Raw genomic sequence first — 20,845 nt, 5'->3', positions numbered from 1 at the left:
TGATTTTTACAGAATTAAAAATGCCCAAAACACTGAATTTTATGCTGTTGGTGCAAAAACAATTAACTTTTGGAGGATATTCTAATTCCTGCAGAGGCACATGTATTTGTGGTTATCTACGGAGTCGTGTCAACAGAGAATACGTGCACCTGAAGGAGACAAAAGTATTATTAATCCCTCGTAGGAAGTGAGAGCAGGCAGGACATCACTTCAATGTGTTGCATTCAGCGAAGACTCGGCCATAAATTGGTTTGAAATGAACACAAAAGCACAGGGAGTGCATGAAGAGCGTCTCACTTATGAGAGGCTATATGCGGGCGTGTGTCCATGTGTGTGCGTATACATTAGTGGGTTGCTCGTGTGTGTGCGCGTGCGTGTGTGTGTGTGCGCGCATATCCATGAATTTGCGAATGTGTGTGTTGTCTGAAGCAGCCCCAGGGAGGGGCTCTGACATTGAAGACGGGTTAAATCCTGTTTTACATTCAAGTGGCAGGCCCCAGTTCATTAGAGTGAGGATCATTCCTCCTCAAGACCAAAGGAAGCGCATACTAAACAAGAGCAGTTGTTGGGGAGAAAATGCCATTGTACGTGCAAAAGTGTATGTACTGTATGAGCGGGTGTGTGTGTGTGTGTGTGTGCTGTGAGCTGCAAAGACAATCTCTTCTTCTTTACCTCTTCTTTTTTTAGGTGGAGTCACGTCTTTGTGTAACAAAGCAAAGATGCGGCTTCTACTGTTAAAATCCTTGTGCACTATTTGTGTGCAGGTGTGTGTGTGTGTGTGTGTGTTTGTGTGTGTGAGAGAGAGAGAGCACAAGTCATGGCAGCTCTCCTGACTGTCTCCCACTCAGCCTGTCATTGAGTCACCCACACGCCCTCTCTGTCACTAACTTTGATGGCTTATCTTACCCCCTGAATTGGAGTCGTGCTCCCGGGGGAAATACCTTAGCACATGTAAATGCATTTGAAAGAGTAAAAATATGGGAAGGAATAATAGAGTGAGGCATGGAGTGAGACACCCAGACGGTTTCCGCCTGACACGGGCTCACTGCACCTCCACAACCCGCTCTTTTCTTCATCCTCATCTCCGCTGCCTCGCAAGATTTCCATCCTTGTCGTTGCTTCTCCAACAATCTCCTCTTCCTCATCTCCAGCCTGGAGAAAGCCAATCCATACTTAATGCACTTTTTAAGGCAGATCCTTTGATCCGTGCGTATGGCATTTAACACCTGAGAGCAGATGAGCGCGCCACGCTCAAAATAAGCAGAGGTTATGACTTCAACTTTCCGGGCTGGGAGTGGAGATGTGAAGCTGGGCTTTTGAGATGTATGAGGCCGGATCTGGACTTTCAGGCTGCGTTGAGTAGGTGGTTGTGCTGCTGCTCGGGGTCTGGGGTAGACGCTGTTTGTCAGTGAGGGCGCGTCTCCTGCCTCTGGGCGCCCTGCCCTTTAGACGCGCCAGGCCTCAGGAGCCTCCTGCATGCCAAGCAGACCTGTGCAGTCAAATGCAGCCACAGAGGAGAGGAAGGAGAGGAAGGAGAGGAAGGAGAGGAGAGGAGGGAGGGCAGGAGACGTGAAGGAACGTGAGGAGGAGTCCAGAAAGAGAGGACTCGGGGGGTGAAAGGGTAGCAGAGGATCTGAGGGAGGGAGAGAGAGAGAGAGGGAGAGAGAGAGAGAGAGAGAGAGAGAGAGAGAGAGAGAGAGAGAGAGAGAGAGAGAGAGAGAGAGAGAGAGAGAGAGAGAGAGAGAGAGAGCTGAGAGGGGCTCCGTGGGGAGGAAGATGTGGTGCTGGTCACACTGCAGCAGCAGCAGTCGCCATCTAGTCACACCCTGCATATGAAACACAACTGCACCGAAACGCCCTGGGAATGAATGGAGGAGAGGAGGGAGCAGAGGGAGGAGAGGAGAGGGGAGAGGAGAGGAGGAGGAGAGGAGCAGAGAGGAAGGAAGGGTGACTCTGAGGTGAGTCGCAACAGAAACACGATGTGTCGATGGCTGGGAGATATCACAGACCTTCGCCCTAACCCAGTCAGCGATAGTTATCACAGACAAAACCCCCCATCACCAACTCTCTCTCTCTCTCTCACTCACACACACACACACACACACACACACACACACACACACACACACACACACACACACACACACACACACACACACTGCTCAGTTCACTTCCTATATCCACACATGCTTGCTGAGGAGCAGCTCATTACAAAAATTATGCGTGTGCAGCATGCATGTGTGGACAGTTCGTACTTCTTTGGACTCCTGCTGTAGAGAGTGTAACTACTGACAGCAGTTAGAGAACTGGGTTTTCATTATCGACCCAAATACTTTCTCATGGAGAATTGGTGTACAGGTGGAAACCTTTATAATGTGTTATTATTATATAAGATGGGTGTATGGTGGCGAGTGCCCCTGCCTCACAGCGAGTAAACATAGTGGGCTTCTGTCCGTGAGCAGTTTGCATGTTATCTCTGTATTGTTCTTGGGCTTCTCTGTTTTCCTCCCAACACTCAGAAATAATAGAATGTGGAGGGGCTGTCTACACCCCCATTTGCACCACTCTCAGACATGTTTCCACTTTCCATTTTAATGAGAGGATCTGTAATCACGACCTGTGTTTTTACTTGGCAACTGTTTTAATATTACCTTTATGCTCCTTTGCTCTCTCGGGTTGCTGGCATTCCTCTATTTAAAATGTACATGTGATAAGTATTTTATTAGCTAATTCCACTATTTTGACACCTTCCACAGGCTATGTTTTTGCCAAAGAAAACAAAAAGGCTGGATAAAGAAAAAAAAGAAAAGAAAGAAGTGCTTCGTTATCTGCAATTTCACTGCTGGCAGTGAGAGAACGCTTGGAAACAGCCCTGGTATCTTGGGAAATATGTTTTTTTTTCTTTATTTTTGAAGATATAAGAAGGAAGTTTATTAAATGAACAAAATATGTAATGTCTGAGAGCAAAAAACTTCCTCTTGGTGTCTGCTCTAAATTCTCAGAGAACTCTGGTGTGATGGTGGTAACGTGTCTGGATTAACCAACAAGGGGCTCCTCTGATTCTCCACTTGCCCTTCCAGGGAAATCAGATTGACTTCCAGTTATTCCCTCAGACTCAGACTTAATCATAACTACTGCTTGCCTGAACCTTGTCCTGACCAGGGGTTCTCAAAGTGTGGACAGATTACACCCTCCACCCCGCCCCTTCTTGGAATAAGACATACACCTGACCCCAACAATTTTTTATGAAAGGTGCACATCCAGAGCACAACCCTCAGCTGAAATCACAGTTTTTAGGAGGGACTTAATAATATCCTTGTCTGGAATGTCAAGTCTCTGTAATGCTCGTTTACAGAAACAGGTTTTGATCTCCCACAATACAAGTTTGAAGAAACTCTCGAGGGAGTTTGACTCACCTGGAAATGTGTGATTTCTGTCGAAGCTCATGTGTGATTTTCCAGCCCTTGTTTCACATCAAGGCGATGGTGTTTCTCAATGTTATGCAAGAGGAAGAAGTTTTATTCTTGATTTCAGTGACCATCCATCTCCATCCTTCAGCCAGTTCAGTGACGTGACACATGAAAAAGTACCTCATGCCTGGGTTTAAGTTGTCTCTCGTAATTAAGATGATTTGAGTCACTCAATAAGTTCAAGTAAAGTTTCACCAGTTAGTTAGAAGTCGAGTTGTATTATATTGGTCTGTTTTTGTCAAGTATTTGGTCTTTAAATCCAATGTTTTTAACTGAATGTGTCCAGAGGATGAATGGACAACTCATCTGCAAAGAAATGTATTTCTAAAAATAATAAGCCATAAAGTTAAAACACTGCAACCTGCAACCCTGGACAACTCGGCTATGGATGACATTTCAGAATTTTTTTTGAGAAAATAAATCCTGTACTTCTACATATTGTTATTTCTATTTTTTATATCATTTCTATTCATTCTCTCAATGGTAAACAAATTGAACAAGTGCACGTACATACATTTTTAGGAATAACTTTTGATGAAAACCTCAGTTGAAAGCCACATGCTTTTGTGCCAAATACACTTAATAATCCTTCCAAATCGGTCAAATGTACTTTGAAATCCAATCCTTCACGTCAAAAATGCTGAAAAAAAAAAAAAAAATAGCTGTGGACGTGATGACCGGAACCACATTTGCGCGTTGTGGCCATGGGTGCAGTTTTGTGGATGAGTTGTCCGTGCACCAATTTCTGTAGGGATGCAGAACTCGACATAACACCGTCCAAGAAACAAACAAACAAACACACGTGTTAAGAATGGATGGCGACGACAAGCAGCAACAAAACAGCCGCGATAAACTACTAACACGCAGACGGCTCGAGATAAAGGTAAGAAAATGTTTATTTAAGGCCGCGAATCCATTACAGGGACATGCTAACGGTGGCTAACGCTAAAGCTAATAGCAGCACAGTCAAGTTTAGTGAAGCTTCAGGAAATTCAGCTTACTAAATGATACTGACATATACTTTAATATGTTTATTTAAAAAAAAAACAATTGTGTCACATTTATATGGATGATACCAGAAGGCAGTGGTGTATTGTTTACCAATAATCAAAATAAGATAACAGCTTTTATCTAGTCTTGCTTCCTCCCTCAATACAAAGAAACACTTGGGTTTCTTTGTAAACTTGGGTTTATTGATGTGGATGTGTACGTTTCTCTCTGACGGATTGTGTCAACCTGTTGGGGATGTATCCTGCTCTTTGTACAGTTCTGCAAAGCTCATCCAAATTAAGTACTCCGTGCTCATATTTAGGGAATCAACATTCTGATTCAAACAAGTTCACAAGACATGTATGTAGCTGTCAACACCTTGCAATAGGAGAACAAAAATCTAAAATATTGTGCTATGTCGTCAGAGATTTGACCAAGATATGCAAATAAGATGAATTGAAGAATAGCCACTGTCAAATTCAGAGAATGGTGACAAAGTTAGGTTTGGACATTTTGATCAGTCCTACACAAAGGCCAGTTTTAAAAGTGTTTAACCAAAGAAAATAACAAATAAATAAACTTGCTCTCTAATTCACACCAAACACATGTTCTTGTAGGAGGAAAGTACACAGAGTAATACCCACCACACACAGGAAGAACATGCTAAATTCACACAAAGAAAAGAAAAAGGAAATGGAACCAGAGATATGTCATGATAAAGAGAACAAAACAAGAGGTGAAAAATGAAATTTCTCATCACCTGACCCGTGAAATAAAAGCAATAAAATGAAGCCTTGACTCAATTTTTATTTATATTTTATTGCTGTCTGTGCAGTTCCGCTTGGTGCACTCAAAGTGGTGCACACACTTAAAAAAAAGTAAATAGTGAATCCCATTTTGACACACATGGATCAACAACATCCATAATAGCCATGTCTGTGATGGAGGGGAATTCACAGGAAAAAAAAGTTTCATGGTTACAGTTTGGGGCTGTAAATTAATCGTTGTCATATTTATATAATTGCAGAAGCTGTGTAAAATGCACTTTTTTTTTTTACTCCAAGGTAAAGAGTGAACAAAGATGAAGAAAGGTTGAACAAAAGAGCTATTGCCCTTATAAAACAGGAACTAAATTAAAGGAAGAAAAATCTATTCTCTGTGATTTATTAACAAAAGGACCTGATACACCCAGTGTGTGCGTATTATTTCTAGATCTCACAGCACATCCAGGCTGTTTTTTGTTGTTGTTTTTTTAAAGAAAACTTCAAGTAGAAGAATCATCACAGTTAAACCCATTGAACAGGGTGACGAGTCAAACAGCATTCAACAACAGGTATGTTGAGAGGAGAGCTCTAGAAATAACTGCATACAGTCCTGTTAAAAAGTAAACCTCAACGGATATAGAACATTTTACAAAATAAAAATAAAAAAAAGAGGAACTAAACTATTAATTTATTCACCAGAACTGAATGTAATCAAACCACTCAAAAAAAACAAACAAAAAGTTCTCTGAGCAGTTTACCTGGAAGTTCTTTAAAGGTGCAGTACGTAAAACTTAATGCCATTAGGTGGCAGTAATTTGGATTTCTGCGAGTTTCCCTTCTTTCTTCACTTAGTAATGACAAAGAGCACCAGCCACTGTTGTGTTTACAATTTAATTTGGCATCTTTCTGGATTGAGGACAGTCTAGAAGCTGGATGAGCTGAGCACCCATTCCTCCAGCACAACACCTGGCGAACCAATCCATTTACATCATGACTTGTAATTTTGTTTTATTTTCTTATTTTAGAGTTTTAATTGGAAGAACTAACACGCACTGCACCTTTTGAATCCTCCTCTGCCTTAATAATCTTTATAATAGATAATAAGTCTATATCCATACACTCACACACAAAAAATTATCTCACATTACAAATAATAAAAACCCTGAATCAATGCAGCACTTCTTCTCACGCTCACGCACACGCACACGCACACGCACACACACACGCACACACACGCACTATTTGTTCTGCCCCTTGCTGTCATTGTCCTCGCTGTCCAGGGCGCCACGGTAGCCCCGGTGCTCGCGCCTCTCCCGGCACTCCCTGCACTCCTCCTCGTCCTCCCCCTCCTCTTCGTCGTGGATGATCTCCACCTCCAGGCGGCCGATGTAGAGCGATACAGCGCAGAGCCAGAAGAGGGCGACGCTGCCGACCACGGTGCCTTGGAGCAGCAGCGCTGGCACAGACAGCATCATCATCCTCCGCAAGGCCAAGAGGCTGCCAATGTACGAGGCGCCGCCAAACGACACGCACACACCTCCGAGGAGAAAGAAGGCTGAGGAGAAACAGATTGACATGGTATTATTGTAGAGACCCAATTAATTTCCTCATAACCCACAGTAATTAAATCTGGGAGCTCCTCATACTTTTTAATTATTCCGAAGAAAATAAAAGATTACGCACTCCTAGTTTTTAAAACTATTATTAAAAAAAAAAAGTTACACAAGCCGTGGCCAATAACCTATGAATAAGTTTATAAAGGTCAACACGGTTTCATTCGAGCATAAATAATACCCAACTGCTCACATGATTTAACAACAAAGTTTTGTTGTCTGGGTTTTTTTTCTCAAACATTGAAATCGACCAGAAGCCAATCAATTACTATTTAATGATGTATTGAAGATTGAAGGCCTCCTTTGATAAATATTTCATTGTACAAACTGGGATTTCAGACACCCAGGACATCTTTTTTCACAACTAAATATGAAGGATCTGAACTCGCTTTTTACTGGATTTTAGTCAATTGCAGAAATCCTTGTGAAATTATTCATTTAAAAAACTGCAGCAGCACAAAAAACACATCTGCAGTGAAGAGACGCTTTTAAATATTGATTAAATTTAGGACAAAAAGAACTGAAGTCTCGATGCTATGCTTAAAATAAAATCAGATCTCATGGAGAGTTATTGATTTAAAAAAAAAAAAAAAGTAACCTCAAACTCATAAATCTTTGATGAAGTAGTTTAAACAATTTAGGACCACTGCAGGACTTTCAACTGAATACCAATCAATCTCCTGATGGGTATTGCATTACCATGGAGGATACATATGTGTGTGTGTGTGTGGGTATGCACTTCATATTTAAACAAATAAAGAAAAGCAAAAGGTCATGTACCATATCCTGCTTCTCGTCCAACTTCACTCTGAACGAAGGCGATGACTCCGATCCCGGTTGCCAGCAGGCCGTTCCTGAACCACGAGAGGAATCCTGCGACACACGGAGTCGAAATCGACAGCAGACAAGATGCACATAGTTTACTGTCTGGCCTCACAAAGATGCTCACAAGTCTTTTATAAAGAAATGTGGCGAGGTGTCGCAATCAGTTTCAAACATAAGAGTCCATCTTGACACAGTTCTTCACTTTTTGTCCCCCCACTATTCCAAAATGGATTAAACTTGTATATTTAATCAAAATGTTACACAGATTATTATAAAATACATGTGTTTTTTTTTTATGTTCATAATTGCATTAAATTTAAAAAAAAAACTAAGACGTGACATTAGAATCCAAATGTGGTAAATTAATTTGATTGGACATGATTTGGAAAGGCACGTTTATACACTGCTAAAAAATAAATAAATAAAAGGAACACTAAAACAGCACATCCGAGATCTTAATTAATGAAATATTACAGTTGAAAGTCTTTATTCAATATAGAGTGTTGAGAACCAAACAACATAAAGATGACCAATGTAAATCTGAATTATTATCCCATGGAGGTCGGTTGATTTCACACGAGTGTGACATACATGGCGTTCCCTTGTGTTGTTTAGGTGTTCTCTCTTTTTTTTTTGAGAAGTCTATAATGTCCCAGGGTGCATGTCTGAGCATAAACAAAAGAAATATAATTCTCATCTGGGGAAGAATACAGGAAAAAAAAACACCACTAGAGGGAGCAACGCTGTTTAGATTAGATTAGGAATGTATTATGCCTCAGGAGTGTTAATCTGTGTTGAAAAGTTAGTTTTTTGGGGGGTTTTTCAGTCTGGGGTTATGCTACTTTGTCGTTAAAAATCACAACAAAACATCAAAATCATTCAGACTGAAGGTAAGATATTAATCTGTATAGTGATGGAAATAGAAGAACAATAAAGAGCAGAAACATAAATGTAGTGCAATATGAGGTATGGTGCAGCAGTGATTGCATTACAGTCATTATTGATTGTCCTCACCATGTGTTTGTGTTGCTACTTCCTATAAAAAAACAACTAATGTCACCTCCTTTTTTGTTTTTTTCAACGTTTCAGGCCAGAACACTCCTGTTAAGCCGTTTGTGCATCAGAATCTTCTGGGTAAGAATAAAAATCTGCATTTCTTTCACAAGAACAGCATAACGCTGTTCCAGAGCTGCATGTATGAACGGCTCATTGAAACCGTTCTGTTAAAAAACAACATTGAAATACTGTTCCTGCTACCGTGTCATGATGTAGCGTAGCCATGTTGAAAACGACAATCCGCTGGAAATTTGTAAGGAAACCGAAAATCAGTTTTTTTAAAAAAGTTGTGGCATTCTTGCGTTTGCTTTCATTATATTTGGGATCTAACATATATATATATATGTATTTTTTTTTTACTCTCTTCATATTATATGAAGGTCGATCATGCCATTGTAAAAACACAATTGGGTCTGCAAAACCTTTGCATGATAGAATGACTTCTCACATATGGTATGGAGGAGATAGAAATTGACTGGAACCCCAACAAACGTGGGGGGGGAATCTTGCATTATTTTAGTGTCATTCACACGGATGACGAGACGCCAGAAATAAGCCATTGTTGGAGGGATGTAAAAGGTCCACCCGTGTCGTTGATGTTACCTGTTTCGTGAGACTTCCTCAGCATCTGAAAGAAAGTAAGAAAAAGGGGAGGCTCATTTAGCGCAGGACAAAGCGATGGATGGAGAGCTGGGCAACGGTGACGCCGGGCATCAATTATTTCAGAAGTGTACAGTGTCAACAAATCCCCGACAACGTCAAGCATTTGGCATCAACAGCTCACGGCCAGCGACTTACTGAACACACCGACTTGTCAACGTGCCGTCGTTAAACCTCTGCACCCCTAAAAAGTGACAACGCTGTCTGTTTATCGGAAATAAGTGAAGTAGTTACAGAAGAATAGATGGAAGCTGAAGCCATCTTCGCTTGTTTTACTGTAGGTCTGACGACAATACAGGAACACATCCGTAGGTTGCGGCACACTTGCTTGCCAGTGTTATGAAGCGCAAACCAAAGCCAAAAAACCCCTTGTGCCAAAAGGCAGCAGAAGATCAAGTGTTTTCTCAGTTATTGGAAGCTGTTTGTACACAAGCACATTATGTTGGGGGCAATTGTTCTTTTTGGCAGCGACTTTTAATTGTGCAAATATGTTGACATGCAAAAAGTGCACAGACCCATAAAACGAGTGATCGGTTACTGATCGCCAAACAGTTTTGAGGAAATTTGAGTTACAGCTTGCTGGTTCATAACACTGTGACCCAAAGTACTGTAATGTATAGACAGATATCTGGATGGAACACCTTGCCAAGTGGCATTACTCATGCAAACAGGAACTACCAAGGTAAAGTCCTTCTGAAAAGGCATCTTCTCTTGTACTATCTTTGTGTTTCTTGGCCATTAAAATTGATTAGATTGACTGTCTTTATTATAATAATAATAAGCACGAGGTGTTAGGTTATTTCTCATCGACCCATCTTCAAAATTACTATATACTAGGTCATTTGTACTTTTGAGTATGTGTGCAGGTGTGTGTGTCTGTGTGGTGCGTTTCAATTGCATCACTTTGTAGTGTAAATATTGTGTCGGCTCCAGGAAGAGTATCTGTACTTGTTGCAGCTCATGGAGATCAATATAAATACAAATACTGTGTACGTGTGTCTTGTGTGCCTGGGGCCCGTCATGGTGAGCTGGGACTGACTCCACGATCCTCTAAGGAGCCTCTAAGAATGACTTGACATTTCACCACGATGACCCAAGATCGCAGCTTCAGACCGTAACGACTGGAGTCGATTTCCTCCACACGAGAAACGAAAGTGGACCAAACCTTCCTCGGAACCAAATCTTACCATAGCGTCCGCCTTGTCGAGGTCCGAGAGCTGGTGGTGCTGCTGCTCGGGGGCTCGGATCTTCCCCCATTGCTCCCTCTCCGCGCCCCGCGGCGGGGCCGAGGCGTGTAGCCTCCGGAGCGGCGGCGGCGGCCCGGCACCGGGAGGCCGGAGCAGCTTGACGGCCCGGGCCAGGTGGCAGAGCGCGGCCGGCGGCAGCTGCCTTCTCAGGAACACGGTGAGGAAAGCCATCACATCACCGGCTCCCGCTTGCAGGAGACCCGGGGTGCTGAAGGCAAAAAAAAAAAACCACAACACAAACACGACCTCCGCGCGCTCTGTGAACCCGGAAGTGGCTCCGCTGAACCTGGAGGGCGGGGGGCCGTACAGCGCCGCCCTGCGGCCGGGCAGGAGCACGCACACACACACACACACGCACACGCACACCCACACACACGCACAGCAACGTTTACTGGGAAATACTGCGTAAAGTCGTTAAACAGTGCCCCACACACATTAATTATTCAGACGAAACGTTCTAAGGAATATGTATATTCCGTGACACAGATAATATTGAGCAGGTGTAACTGTAGGTCACAAGGGGGCGCGAGAGGACAAGGTGACACGAGGCAGGAGGTTTTCACGTTCAGTCAAATTAAGCTCTTTATAAAACAAGATTACGAACACGCACCAAAATCACCCGATTGAATGAACAAAAAAAAAAGAACTTGGTCGATTTCCACTTACTTGCATGGAGTGTGAAACGTCAGGACATGCAAGGCGACTATCTCGACTCCCATCTGCATTATTAACAAGACATAATGAAATCATAAATAAAGCTCAGCATTTCTTACATTCATTGTCTGTGTTCTTTCAAATGTTTTTCTTATTATATATTCACTTTGCGAAATCACATGAAAGATGCATATCTACTGCCACAACAATGGATAACTTTTTTTTGTAGTTTGTTTTTCCTGATTGTAAGTCTGACTTAAAAATGCCTTAGGGTAGATTTGTTTTGTGCATGCCACACCAGGCACATTTGGACCACCAACAAAAAAAACCTCAAAACAACTGCCCCATCTTTCCCAACCTGGGGTCTGGGACCTCCTATGGGAGGGCGAGCAGAGCTCCATGCCTGAGGCTTCGTCTGCTGTGGGCCTGTCAGACAAAATCATAATAAGACCCTTTTGGCACTCGAGAACTCACCTGGGAAACCGCCCAATGCATTTTTTTTTTTTTTTAATTTACCTGTTTTTATTTATTGACGAGAGTGTCTGTGTGTGCCAGTGTTTGATTTGCCACAACTTCAGAGATGACAGGGTTCGCAGCCTTTCTTCGAGGCTGTCTTGGTGGTCTGCAGAGAGGAAAGGTTGGGAACCATTGTTTCAATACAGTATACCTTGTGTATTTTCTTTTCCGTTAGTTAGTTAAGATCCCCTGCCAAGTATGAGACTAAACATCAGCTGATCAGTTTGTCCAATACTGTGAATAAGCGGTCGTATTAAAAGGTTGCTAACATCTCGTGAAGCACTTAAGTGGATGGTCTGGATACTTGCGAAACTTGAAGACATATTTTGTCATTGTCCAGAGTGACACGCTGAAGTGTGCATCGAGAATGTGTCGCGAGCACTCAGTAAAGATGAGTGGACAGCCGCTCCCTCGGGGTCTTTTGTGTTTTTCTGCCCTTTGGGACCCCAGAAAGACCACGCCTATCATACCTGATTGTTTAACAGGAGGAGCACACGGTGCTGCACAGATGGGAGGTTATATTTGTATTCCTGTGTGTGTGTGTGTGTGTGTGTGTGTGTGTGTGTGTGTGTGTGTGTGTGTGAGTGTGTGTGTGTGTGTGTGTGTGTGTGTGTGTGTGTGTGTGTGTGTGTGTGTGTGTGTGTGTGTGTGTGTGTGTGTGTGTGTGTGTGCGTTAACAGTGGGCTCTTTTACAGACGGCCAAATCTTTGATGTGATAGTGCAGCTGATCCTCTGGTCACTCTCACGCTACTGTCAGCAACACAATGGAAGACTGATGTTTGTGTACACACATACAGTGTAAGAGTTCCTCTATAACACTCCCCTAAGGCAGAGTGTTATACAGCCTGAGGACTGCATGTACTGCTCCTGAACAGCCCTGGAATTGTGAGTGAAATCAACATTGATACATTCAATTCAACTTTTTGCTTCTATTTTGAAGGAGACTGTATTTTATTTTATTTTTTACAGTAAAACACTTCGGGCTATTGGATGCAGCTTTGCTTGTATTTACTATGTTGAAAGATGACAACTTGAATCACCACTATCAGTCAAAACCGATAAAGAAATACAAGAACTTCCCTGATTCAAAATCATATAACATACTAGTAATTTAAAGATAGATTATCATTGAGCAGAACTCAGTCAAATGTGTTTTAAAGCAGAGACATCTAAAATGTGAAGAATTTGGGCAATGCAGGACCAGGATTATAGTCCCTAGTCCCTACCAAATCATGCTGCTATCGCTGTACTGTGTTTTGACAACCTTGCGAATGCTGAGTTTGTCTTCAGCACAAATATAGAGTATTAATCAGCAAAATACTGCAAGGGGCTAAGATGGGAATGGAAACAAGCTCATCACATACAAATGGCATTTGCAGCACTGCCCATTTACAAATCCTTGTTGATGCTTCAGTGATTAATGCCACTGAGCTTTTTTGCTGGTTATGGTGTGTTCCACCGTCGGCCTAATAAACCTTTAAATAGCAGGTTACGAATACACTAAGCTAAACCACCCTCCTCTAAATCTCCATTTCTGCGATTATCCCCAAATCTTGGTGGCGTTGGTTTTTAATGCAGCTCGGGGGGGGGGGGGGGGGGGGGGGGGGTCACCTTTGATGTTCTGAGAAAGGACAGTGTGCACTGCCCACAAGTGTTTCAGCATTTTCGCTGCAGACAGACAATTCTTCTGCATCGCTGTGCGCTATTTTAAGGAGGGCGAGCGGCACAGTTGATCCTCAAATTCCCTCGCCTTGCCACTTCACCAGCCTCGATCCCTCGCTTGTCCTCCGTGTCATCAGTCTCTGTCTCTCTCTCTCTTCTTGCGTTCACACACGCAAACTTGACATCTTTTATCTCCTTTTTTTTTTTTTTCTTTTTCTATACATTGCGGAATTATGGTTATTTTCAAATATTCAAGCTTCCTTGCATGCTTTTCGTTTTGCTCAGAGGGCCACAGATCTGTTTAAAATAGATTTACAAAATGTGAAATCTCTTCACTTTAAACCCCTTCATCACTTGACTGACATAAATTGTGAATTTGGAACGTATTCAAATTATCTGCACCGTTTTTACTTGCTGTCACACACTGTGGCCTCATGAGAAGGTCGTGGGGTTCAATCTGGGCCAGGCATGCTCTTCAAGTTCAGGATTTTGCGTGTTCCCTGTATGTGGGTTTTCTGTGGGTGCTGCAGTTTCCTCCCGCGGTCCAAACACATGCATGTCAGCTTAAGTGTGTGGCTGTCTGCTGTCTCTGTGTTTGCCCCCGTGATGGACCCGCCCAAGGCATGTCCAGCCTTGCTCATAGTCACCCTGTGATATAAAAGATGGATAAGTAATAGTGTCATAGTCCTTGTGCGTGTCTCACACAGGCCTCGAGTTTTCCTAAAGATTCTTAGTGAAATCTGAAAGTGTGAGAAGTTCGTGGTGGGCGAGCAGCAAGGGCTGTCACCTCATAATGTCTTCATCCAGCAGCTTTAGTTTTAATATTTGCTCAATTTACTTCGCGTCAGAAAACAGAATGATTGGTGAATTGAAAATGCTGTTTTATATTTATATGATCAAGAATTATTACTTGTCTTTTGAATGTTTATTTTTCCACTGAACGACAGAAGCAAGTGTCAAAAGGCTGAATTTTACCTGTGAAATGTCATGCAAATCTTGCATAAATCCAGCAAATGTTGAGTGAGTATCGCGCAAAGGTGGAGCAATTGTCATGCAAACGTCATTTAAATTTGGAGGAAGTGTCAAGAGGTGCAACAATCTGGCAGCATTTGTGCGACATATGCAAAGTGCCAGATTCCAAGTGGCGAATTTGCTAATAGTCTCACATCTTTGTGTCTCCAACTTGTCACAAGTGTCACTTGAGGCGACGCAGGAGCTGGAGGAGCTGTTCTGTGACTTCCTCATTTACCAATTTTAGCATCTCCACCTTCCAGCCTGATTCTCCAAAGCTGTCCTTCCTTCTCATAGTTTCTCACAACGTACCCTCTTCAGCTCCTCTATATAAAACAAAGCCAACTGGCACCCAAGTGCTTTTATCTTTATATTTGTCGTCATGCATTCAGTAGAATATATGTCCAGTATAATAGAAAAGAAGGCAAAACAACAGATATTTGCCCAAATTTGCTGAAATCTAACTTCATTAAATGTGGAAGAAAGGCACAAAAAGCAAAGTACGCAAGCCTACTAATGGTCCCCTCAACTGTGTGTTAACTCTTTCTTATCCTCTCTGCTTGATATCTGTAACCAGAGGAAGTCGAGGGAGAGAGATAGAGAGAGGGGGGACAGAGAGGAGGACACGTGCATACGTGCAGAGCTGCACTGGTCTGCTTTACTCAGTCTGGGGGATTCCAGCCAGCTGCACTGGGAGCACTGACCTTGGCAAAGAGTACACAGTTTTTCAGTCCCAGGGACAAACAAGTGTTGGATACGAGTGTCAGCAGACCAATGATTTACTGACATAAATACATTGAGAAGGATCAGTGCTTACCAGGTCACTAAACGGCGGGGCAAACACGGATAGGTTTCTTAGAAGTTCAGCTTCCAGCTGATTTATGTGAGCCTGCTGCACGTCATTACAAAAAAACACTCCCAGTCATTCCATACCATGCACCAACACTACAGGATACCGGATGGGAAGCTGTTGGGGTTATTTAACGCTGCAGGTGTGGGAATGTGTTTATTTTTGACGCTTGTTTTTTTCCTCCCGTTTTACGCCGACATCCTGGAACCGGGGAGCCTTGATTTATTTCTGAGGTGTTTTTTTTTGTTTGTTTTTGTTTTTTGTCTCTGATCGTAACGCTTCACGTGGTCCGTGGAGGTCATACCGAGAACAAAGGGTTGCTCACTCGCACATATGTGTGTGTTATATCACCATGGATATCTGCTACATGCGGATCCTCGTTGAGTCCACTGCAAGGTGTCGTTTCACGATATGAAATCTTATATGTTTGAAAACCTTGCGCACTGCAGGAAGTTGCGTCTCTCTCTTCCAGTCATAGCCAAACAATGCATCGCCACTCCTCTCTGCTCGGAAAACAAGGGTATCGTTCTTACGGCAAAAACTGGTTGGTTGCCCAGCAGCTATAAAACATTGAGGGATTATGAAATTGTTTGTCAGCACTATTTACTGCGTGGGATGTATAGTATGACTAAGAAAGAAATCATTTAGTGAAACTCATCTTTAAGCCCAGGAGACCATCTTCTCTAGTTTATACACATCAGTAGTTGATTGTAGTTATGCTTAAGTTGTTGTTTTGTTTTGTTTTTTGTCATTTAATTGTGGACGTTACTGATTACTTGGAAAATAAGCCTGTAGGTTTTAATTGCCTCTCTTATTTGGAATGTCCTGATAGCCTGCCCATAATTGACACTTTATCTGATCCATCAGCACTTTGTGGGTCAGTGTGGTTCAGTCATTAATTCCAGATGAAGTTACATCAGTTCGTCGGAAGTCAAACGGGTGGTGCACAGGTGATATATTATCCTGCTGGAGTTAATCAGTCCTTAATGTAAGCTATTTTCCATTACAGGCCTCCAACCCATGCGCTTCCAGTGAGAGCGATACAATTTTCAGCAGTCATGCAGAACCTTGCCTAACACCCCTTGAAAGAAGAAAAGAAGAAGAAGCAGCAGTAAAACATCTCAGACCATCGTATAGATCACTCTTATCAAGGTAAACTACAGTTTATTCAGGGGGTGCAAATACATTTTTCCCATCATGGAGACACGCTAACGTTGATTAGCAGTGGCTGACACTTCAGGAAGACAAACACAACTACGACGCCAGGTACATTTCAGCAATTGGATCTGTACGATTCATTTTGCAATAGTAATTAGTTACTAACCCATTACTGTTCAAAATAATGATGTTAAAGTAATGACCCCCCCCCCCCCCCCCCCCCCCCCCCCCCCCCCCCCCACAACGAGAATTGACCTTTGAAAAGGCCGCCTCAGAGTCACACACCTCTTATCATGTCTTGTTTTTCCATCTCAACACCAATAAAATGCGTCACGTCTCCATATCAGCAACAGTAAAACATATTGATGGTCCTCGTTTCTCTTAAAATGTCAATAAAATGACCTTTCACCTTCATATGACCAAAGCTGTGCGTTAACTTGTGAAACTTAAATAAGTAGCAGAACGTCCCCCTGCAAACATTTTCCCAATTCTGAGCTATTTTCTATTTTTTTTTTGTGTGTGTGTGTGTCGGTTTACATTCACAGAGATGGAAAAAGTGTCTAACGATCCTACTTGAGTACAACTACTGTTAGATTGTGTAAATTGTACTCAATTACAAGTAAAAGCACTTTTGTTAGAAAATTACAAAAAAGTACAGACTGTCCTTCTCAAAAAAAAAAAACTACTCATGGGCACTCATTAGTTACTTTTTAAACACGTTGAATGCTTTGGCAATAGTAGGCATTCATTTCAATTTACAAGTGTATCAACATTCAAGGCACAATTCTCAGGAATATAATGGAAAATACCAAAAATATACTTTGAAGTTTATTTGAAGTTTATTGACAAATACAACAAATGTAAATAAATAACGCTTTTCTCTGAAAAGAATATGTGTAATAACTGCATACTAGATCAAATGGTCTGACTTGTCCTTCTATGTGCAAATGACTGCTTGAAAATCCTACTCATGAAAGTAGAAGTGCCCAAAATGATATCTGGAGTAATATGAGTATATGTTCTTTGTTACTTCCACATTTGGTTATTTCAAGAGGTTCACTTCACTTTTTTTGGACACGTTGGCAACTTGTCAAATCAACAGACTTGTCACGGCCTGATTTCACAGGATCTCAGGTCAGTTGTACGTGTGTCAAATTCTCTCAGAGTGTTTCCAGCTGTGCGTGTTGCCCTGCTGTTAGATGATACAGCTGCGATTCGAGTGTTTGAAAGAAAAATGTTAACGTTTCCGTTTTCACATGCCGCGATGCTATAACTTTTGATTCCTGGCTGGTACGACGTCGTTGCTCAGCAGGGTTCTGTAATCTGACAAACATGCAGTCAGGCGCAAGCGATACAATGATCTTATTTAAACCTCTATTTAATCTAAAATGTTCAATCAGCTGAAGCTACATCCAACATGTTGTTTGCCTGTATTAGTGCTATTTAATACAATATATTCGGATTCAGATTAGGCTCAGATGAGAAGCTCAATGATGCTTGTGTGTTGATGAGGTAAATATGCGACGGTCAGTGTGATAGTATTGGACTCTATTCTCCTGTCAGAGGCTGAGAATAGCCAAATAAAATCGTTGCAGGGAAATCGGTGTGACGTCGCATGCGCACAATAAACGTAATGCGCATCACATCCAACCTCCAGCATCTCAATTTGTTTTTTCTTTTTACTTTTGTTTGTTGATTTTTTTATTTTGTTTTTTCCACAAACAGATGTATCCAGAGCTCCAACATCATTTTTTTTTCTCAGTAGTGTAATATGTGCATGAGTGGGGTTAACATATAAAATGCAACAAAAATGGAGCTAATCAAATCCGAATTTTAACTAAACTAAACCCATCGAGAGGAGGCAAGAGAGCCCCGAGCTGATGTGTCCATCCAGCGGTTGATCTCAGCTGACGATGGGTACAAATACAGAGAGGCAGACAATCTCAGAGTTCCATCGAAGGGCACTTTACAGTCACGAGGTGTATGTTTTTGAACTGTGGGGGGGGGGGGGGGGGGGGGGGGGGATTGGAGTAATGCAGAGAAAACTCACCCACGCACAGGGAGAACACACAAACACCAAACAGACACTTTCAGTCTGGTATGTTCTTGCTGCTATTTTGCGTCAGGGGAGCTGAAACGTTCAGCCTCTATGTCAGGTCAGAGTGGGTAACTGGAGAAGCCCTTCCATGTATCTATAGTAGTACCTCTTGTACCAGCCTCTCACTCAGGAAGACAAAACACCAGCAGCTCAAATCATCACACAGTATTAAATTATAATACATGTAAAAAAAAAAAAAAGATAGTGATATGTCAACAGTTTGTTTTTGTTTTTGTTTTTTAAATCTAATTGGCTGCCTCACAGGGTTGTCAAGACGGCAGTGTTTCCTATATGTAGTCCATCAGGGGCACTAAAGCCTCAGTTTCCAAAGCCTGCGTATGTTAAAAGTCACATTGTCAACATACCGCCGATGTGCATTTACACTGAAAACACACCCGCATGTGTACGTGTTGAGATGTGATCTCCCCCAGTACATCATGTGGCTGCTGACCTGGTTTCTCTATAGGCTGACATGGCGCTGCATTGAAGGCACGGGGAGGACATGGCGTGCCGGCGTCGTGTCAATACACTGTGTCCCTAATCCCTCAGAGTGAGGCGCTAATCCAGTGCCCTGACCACTGGACTGGACTTCATGACAGCATATTACCTCATTTCCTAATGGCCAGGCAGATGTAAGGTGGACGATTATACGTAAGCAGAATCAGCAAGAGTCTGACTTAGTTTTGCCGTCAGAGAAAGTCAAAAGTCATCGGGTGAAGCCACCAGTCAAAAGTCTATCTGCGGAAACGGCTGTAAATTATACAATACTTGACTGTGACTCGCATCTAAAAATGTCATAACCTTTACCCGCAGATATTGTGTTTATGATGTCATTACAGCTTGCATATTTATCTTTTTTTAGTCAACCATCATTTATAATTCTGGGTCAATTTCTTTTTATTGCACGTCTGAACATTCATTTACTTATTGACGTAGCAAACTTTCATTTGATTTTCTTTTGTGTTATACATTGTTTAACACCAGAGAGAAAGAGGAACGTCTAGTGGTCAGGGGCTTCCTATTTTATATAGCTTATAACTGAGCTGGCACATGGAAGCAGCATGCATCTGAGAGTTCATGTGACAAACCTGAACGTCCCAAAAGACAAGTTATTCTCAGAGAGATTACATTCAAATATATGGAAGTCATATCGACAAGTATAAGAGAACATAAACAACATAACCTCACACAAACTTTTTTCCTTTCCACTTCATTACAATGAGAACAATTTAGTGGTTAAACCTATCCATATTTCCATTTGTTCAGTTTTTTTTTTCTTTAGTTAGTGGCATATGTTTCCAGATATAAAAAAGATTCACTGTAGAAAGACAATGTCTCATTTCTTCGTAAACATAGAGAAGATCTGTGAGTGAAAATATTAAAAGGCACAGTTCTTGAACCGTTACACTCAATTCAGATAAGATCATTTCCTGTCATCGTTCTATACTTTCTTCACCTTTGCAAATTTTTACTCTGATGTTGTTGTGCACATAAATTGACTTTAATTACAATTCATAATACTGGCACAACAACAGGGAAAACTTTGAGTTACGGACACTTGCTGATGCATGGATTGAATGAGACAGGTGAATGATCCACCAATCTTTGAAAAGGAAGATAAGCCGATTGACTAACTGAATTGTGAAATGTGTTGTTTTTTTCTGATCCATCGATATTAAAATATATGAAATATATATTGATAAAACCAAACCAACTCTTTTAGGTGGACATCAAAACTGAGAAAATCTGCCTGAAGTTCAAAACATATTGTAACAAAGTAGTATCTGCAGTTAATTGTGAAGTCATTTCATCAATGTAATGCAAATATTGCTGATACTTACAAATACAAATTTTTGTCTTAAAAAAAGTAGATTTATCATTCTTCATTGTGTAATGTGTCATTTCTAGAGACGTGCTTTGTTGTCTTAGACAATTGAATGAAATAGCCACTGATAATGTAATTAACTAGTTAAAAATAGTTTTTGAGGAGAGTACCTTTACTTTATTACTTTTGAACAATACTTTTTTTCACCTGTAATTGAATGCAAATAAGTACAAATGCCCAGTTTTTGCTGTGCATCTTTGTTGCTGCAGCACTATTTAACAGTAATCTTTTTTTTTTTTTTTATGTATTTCCTGTCATGATTAGGGCAGGATTGTGTTGGTGCGGCTGAAGGTCGGCCGTTGTAGCGAGTGGTCACGTGGTGCGTTTGCACGTAAATGAGAGCGGGAGGAGGAGAAGGAGGAGGAGGAGGCTGGGTGGCGGAGGGA

General features: G+C 41.7%; 1 protein-coding gene across 1 annotated transcript; it reads right to left on the bottom strand.

Annotated features, from left to right (window-relative positions):
• Positions 1 to 4,348: 4,348 nt before the first annotated feature.
• Positions 4,349 to 10,900, bottom strand: tmem160 (transmembrane protein 160). Its single transcript, XM_080513638.1, has 4 exons — positions 10,566 to 10,900; positions 9,322 to 9,346; positions 7,618 to 7,710; positions 4,349 to 6,779 (listed from the first exon to the last, which is right to left on the bottom strand). The coding sequence occupies exons 1-4, from the start codon at positions 10,794 to 10,796 to the stop codon at positions 6,463 to 6,465; spliced, it is 666 nt and encodes a 221-aa protein (XP_080369764.1). The 5' UTR covers positions 10,797 to 10,900; the 3' UTR covers positions 4,349 to 6,462.
• Between the last annotated feature and the right edge of the window lie 9,945 nt (positions 10,901 to 20,845).

Source organism: Blennius ocellaris (assembly GCF_963422515.1).
Source record: "Blennius ocellaris genome assembly, chromosome: 2".
NCBI lineage: Eukaryota > Metazoa > Chordata > Actinopteri > Blenniiformes > Blenniidae > Blennius > Blennius ocellaris.
This window is presented reverse-complemented; position numbering and strand designations above follow the sequence as displayed.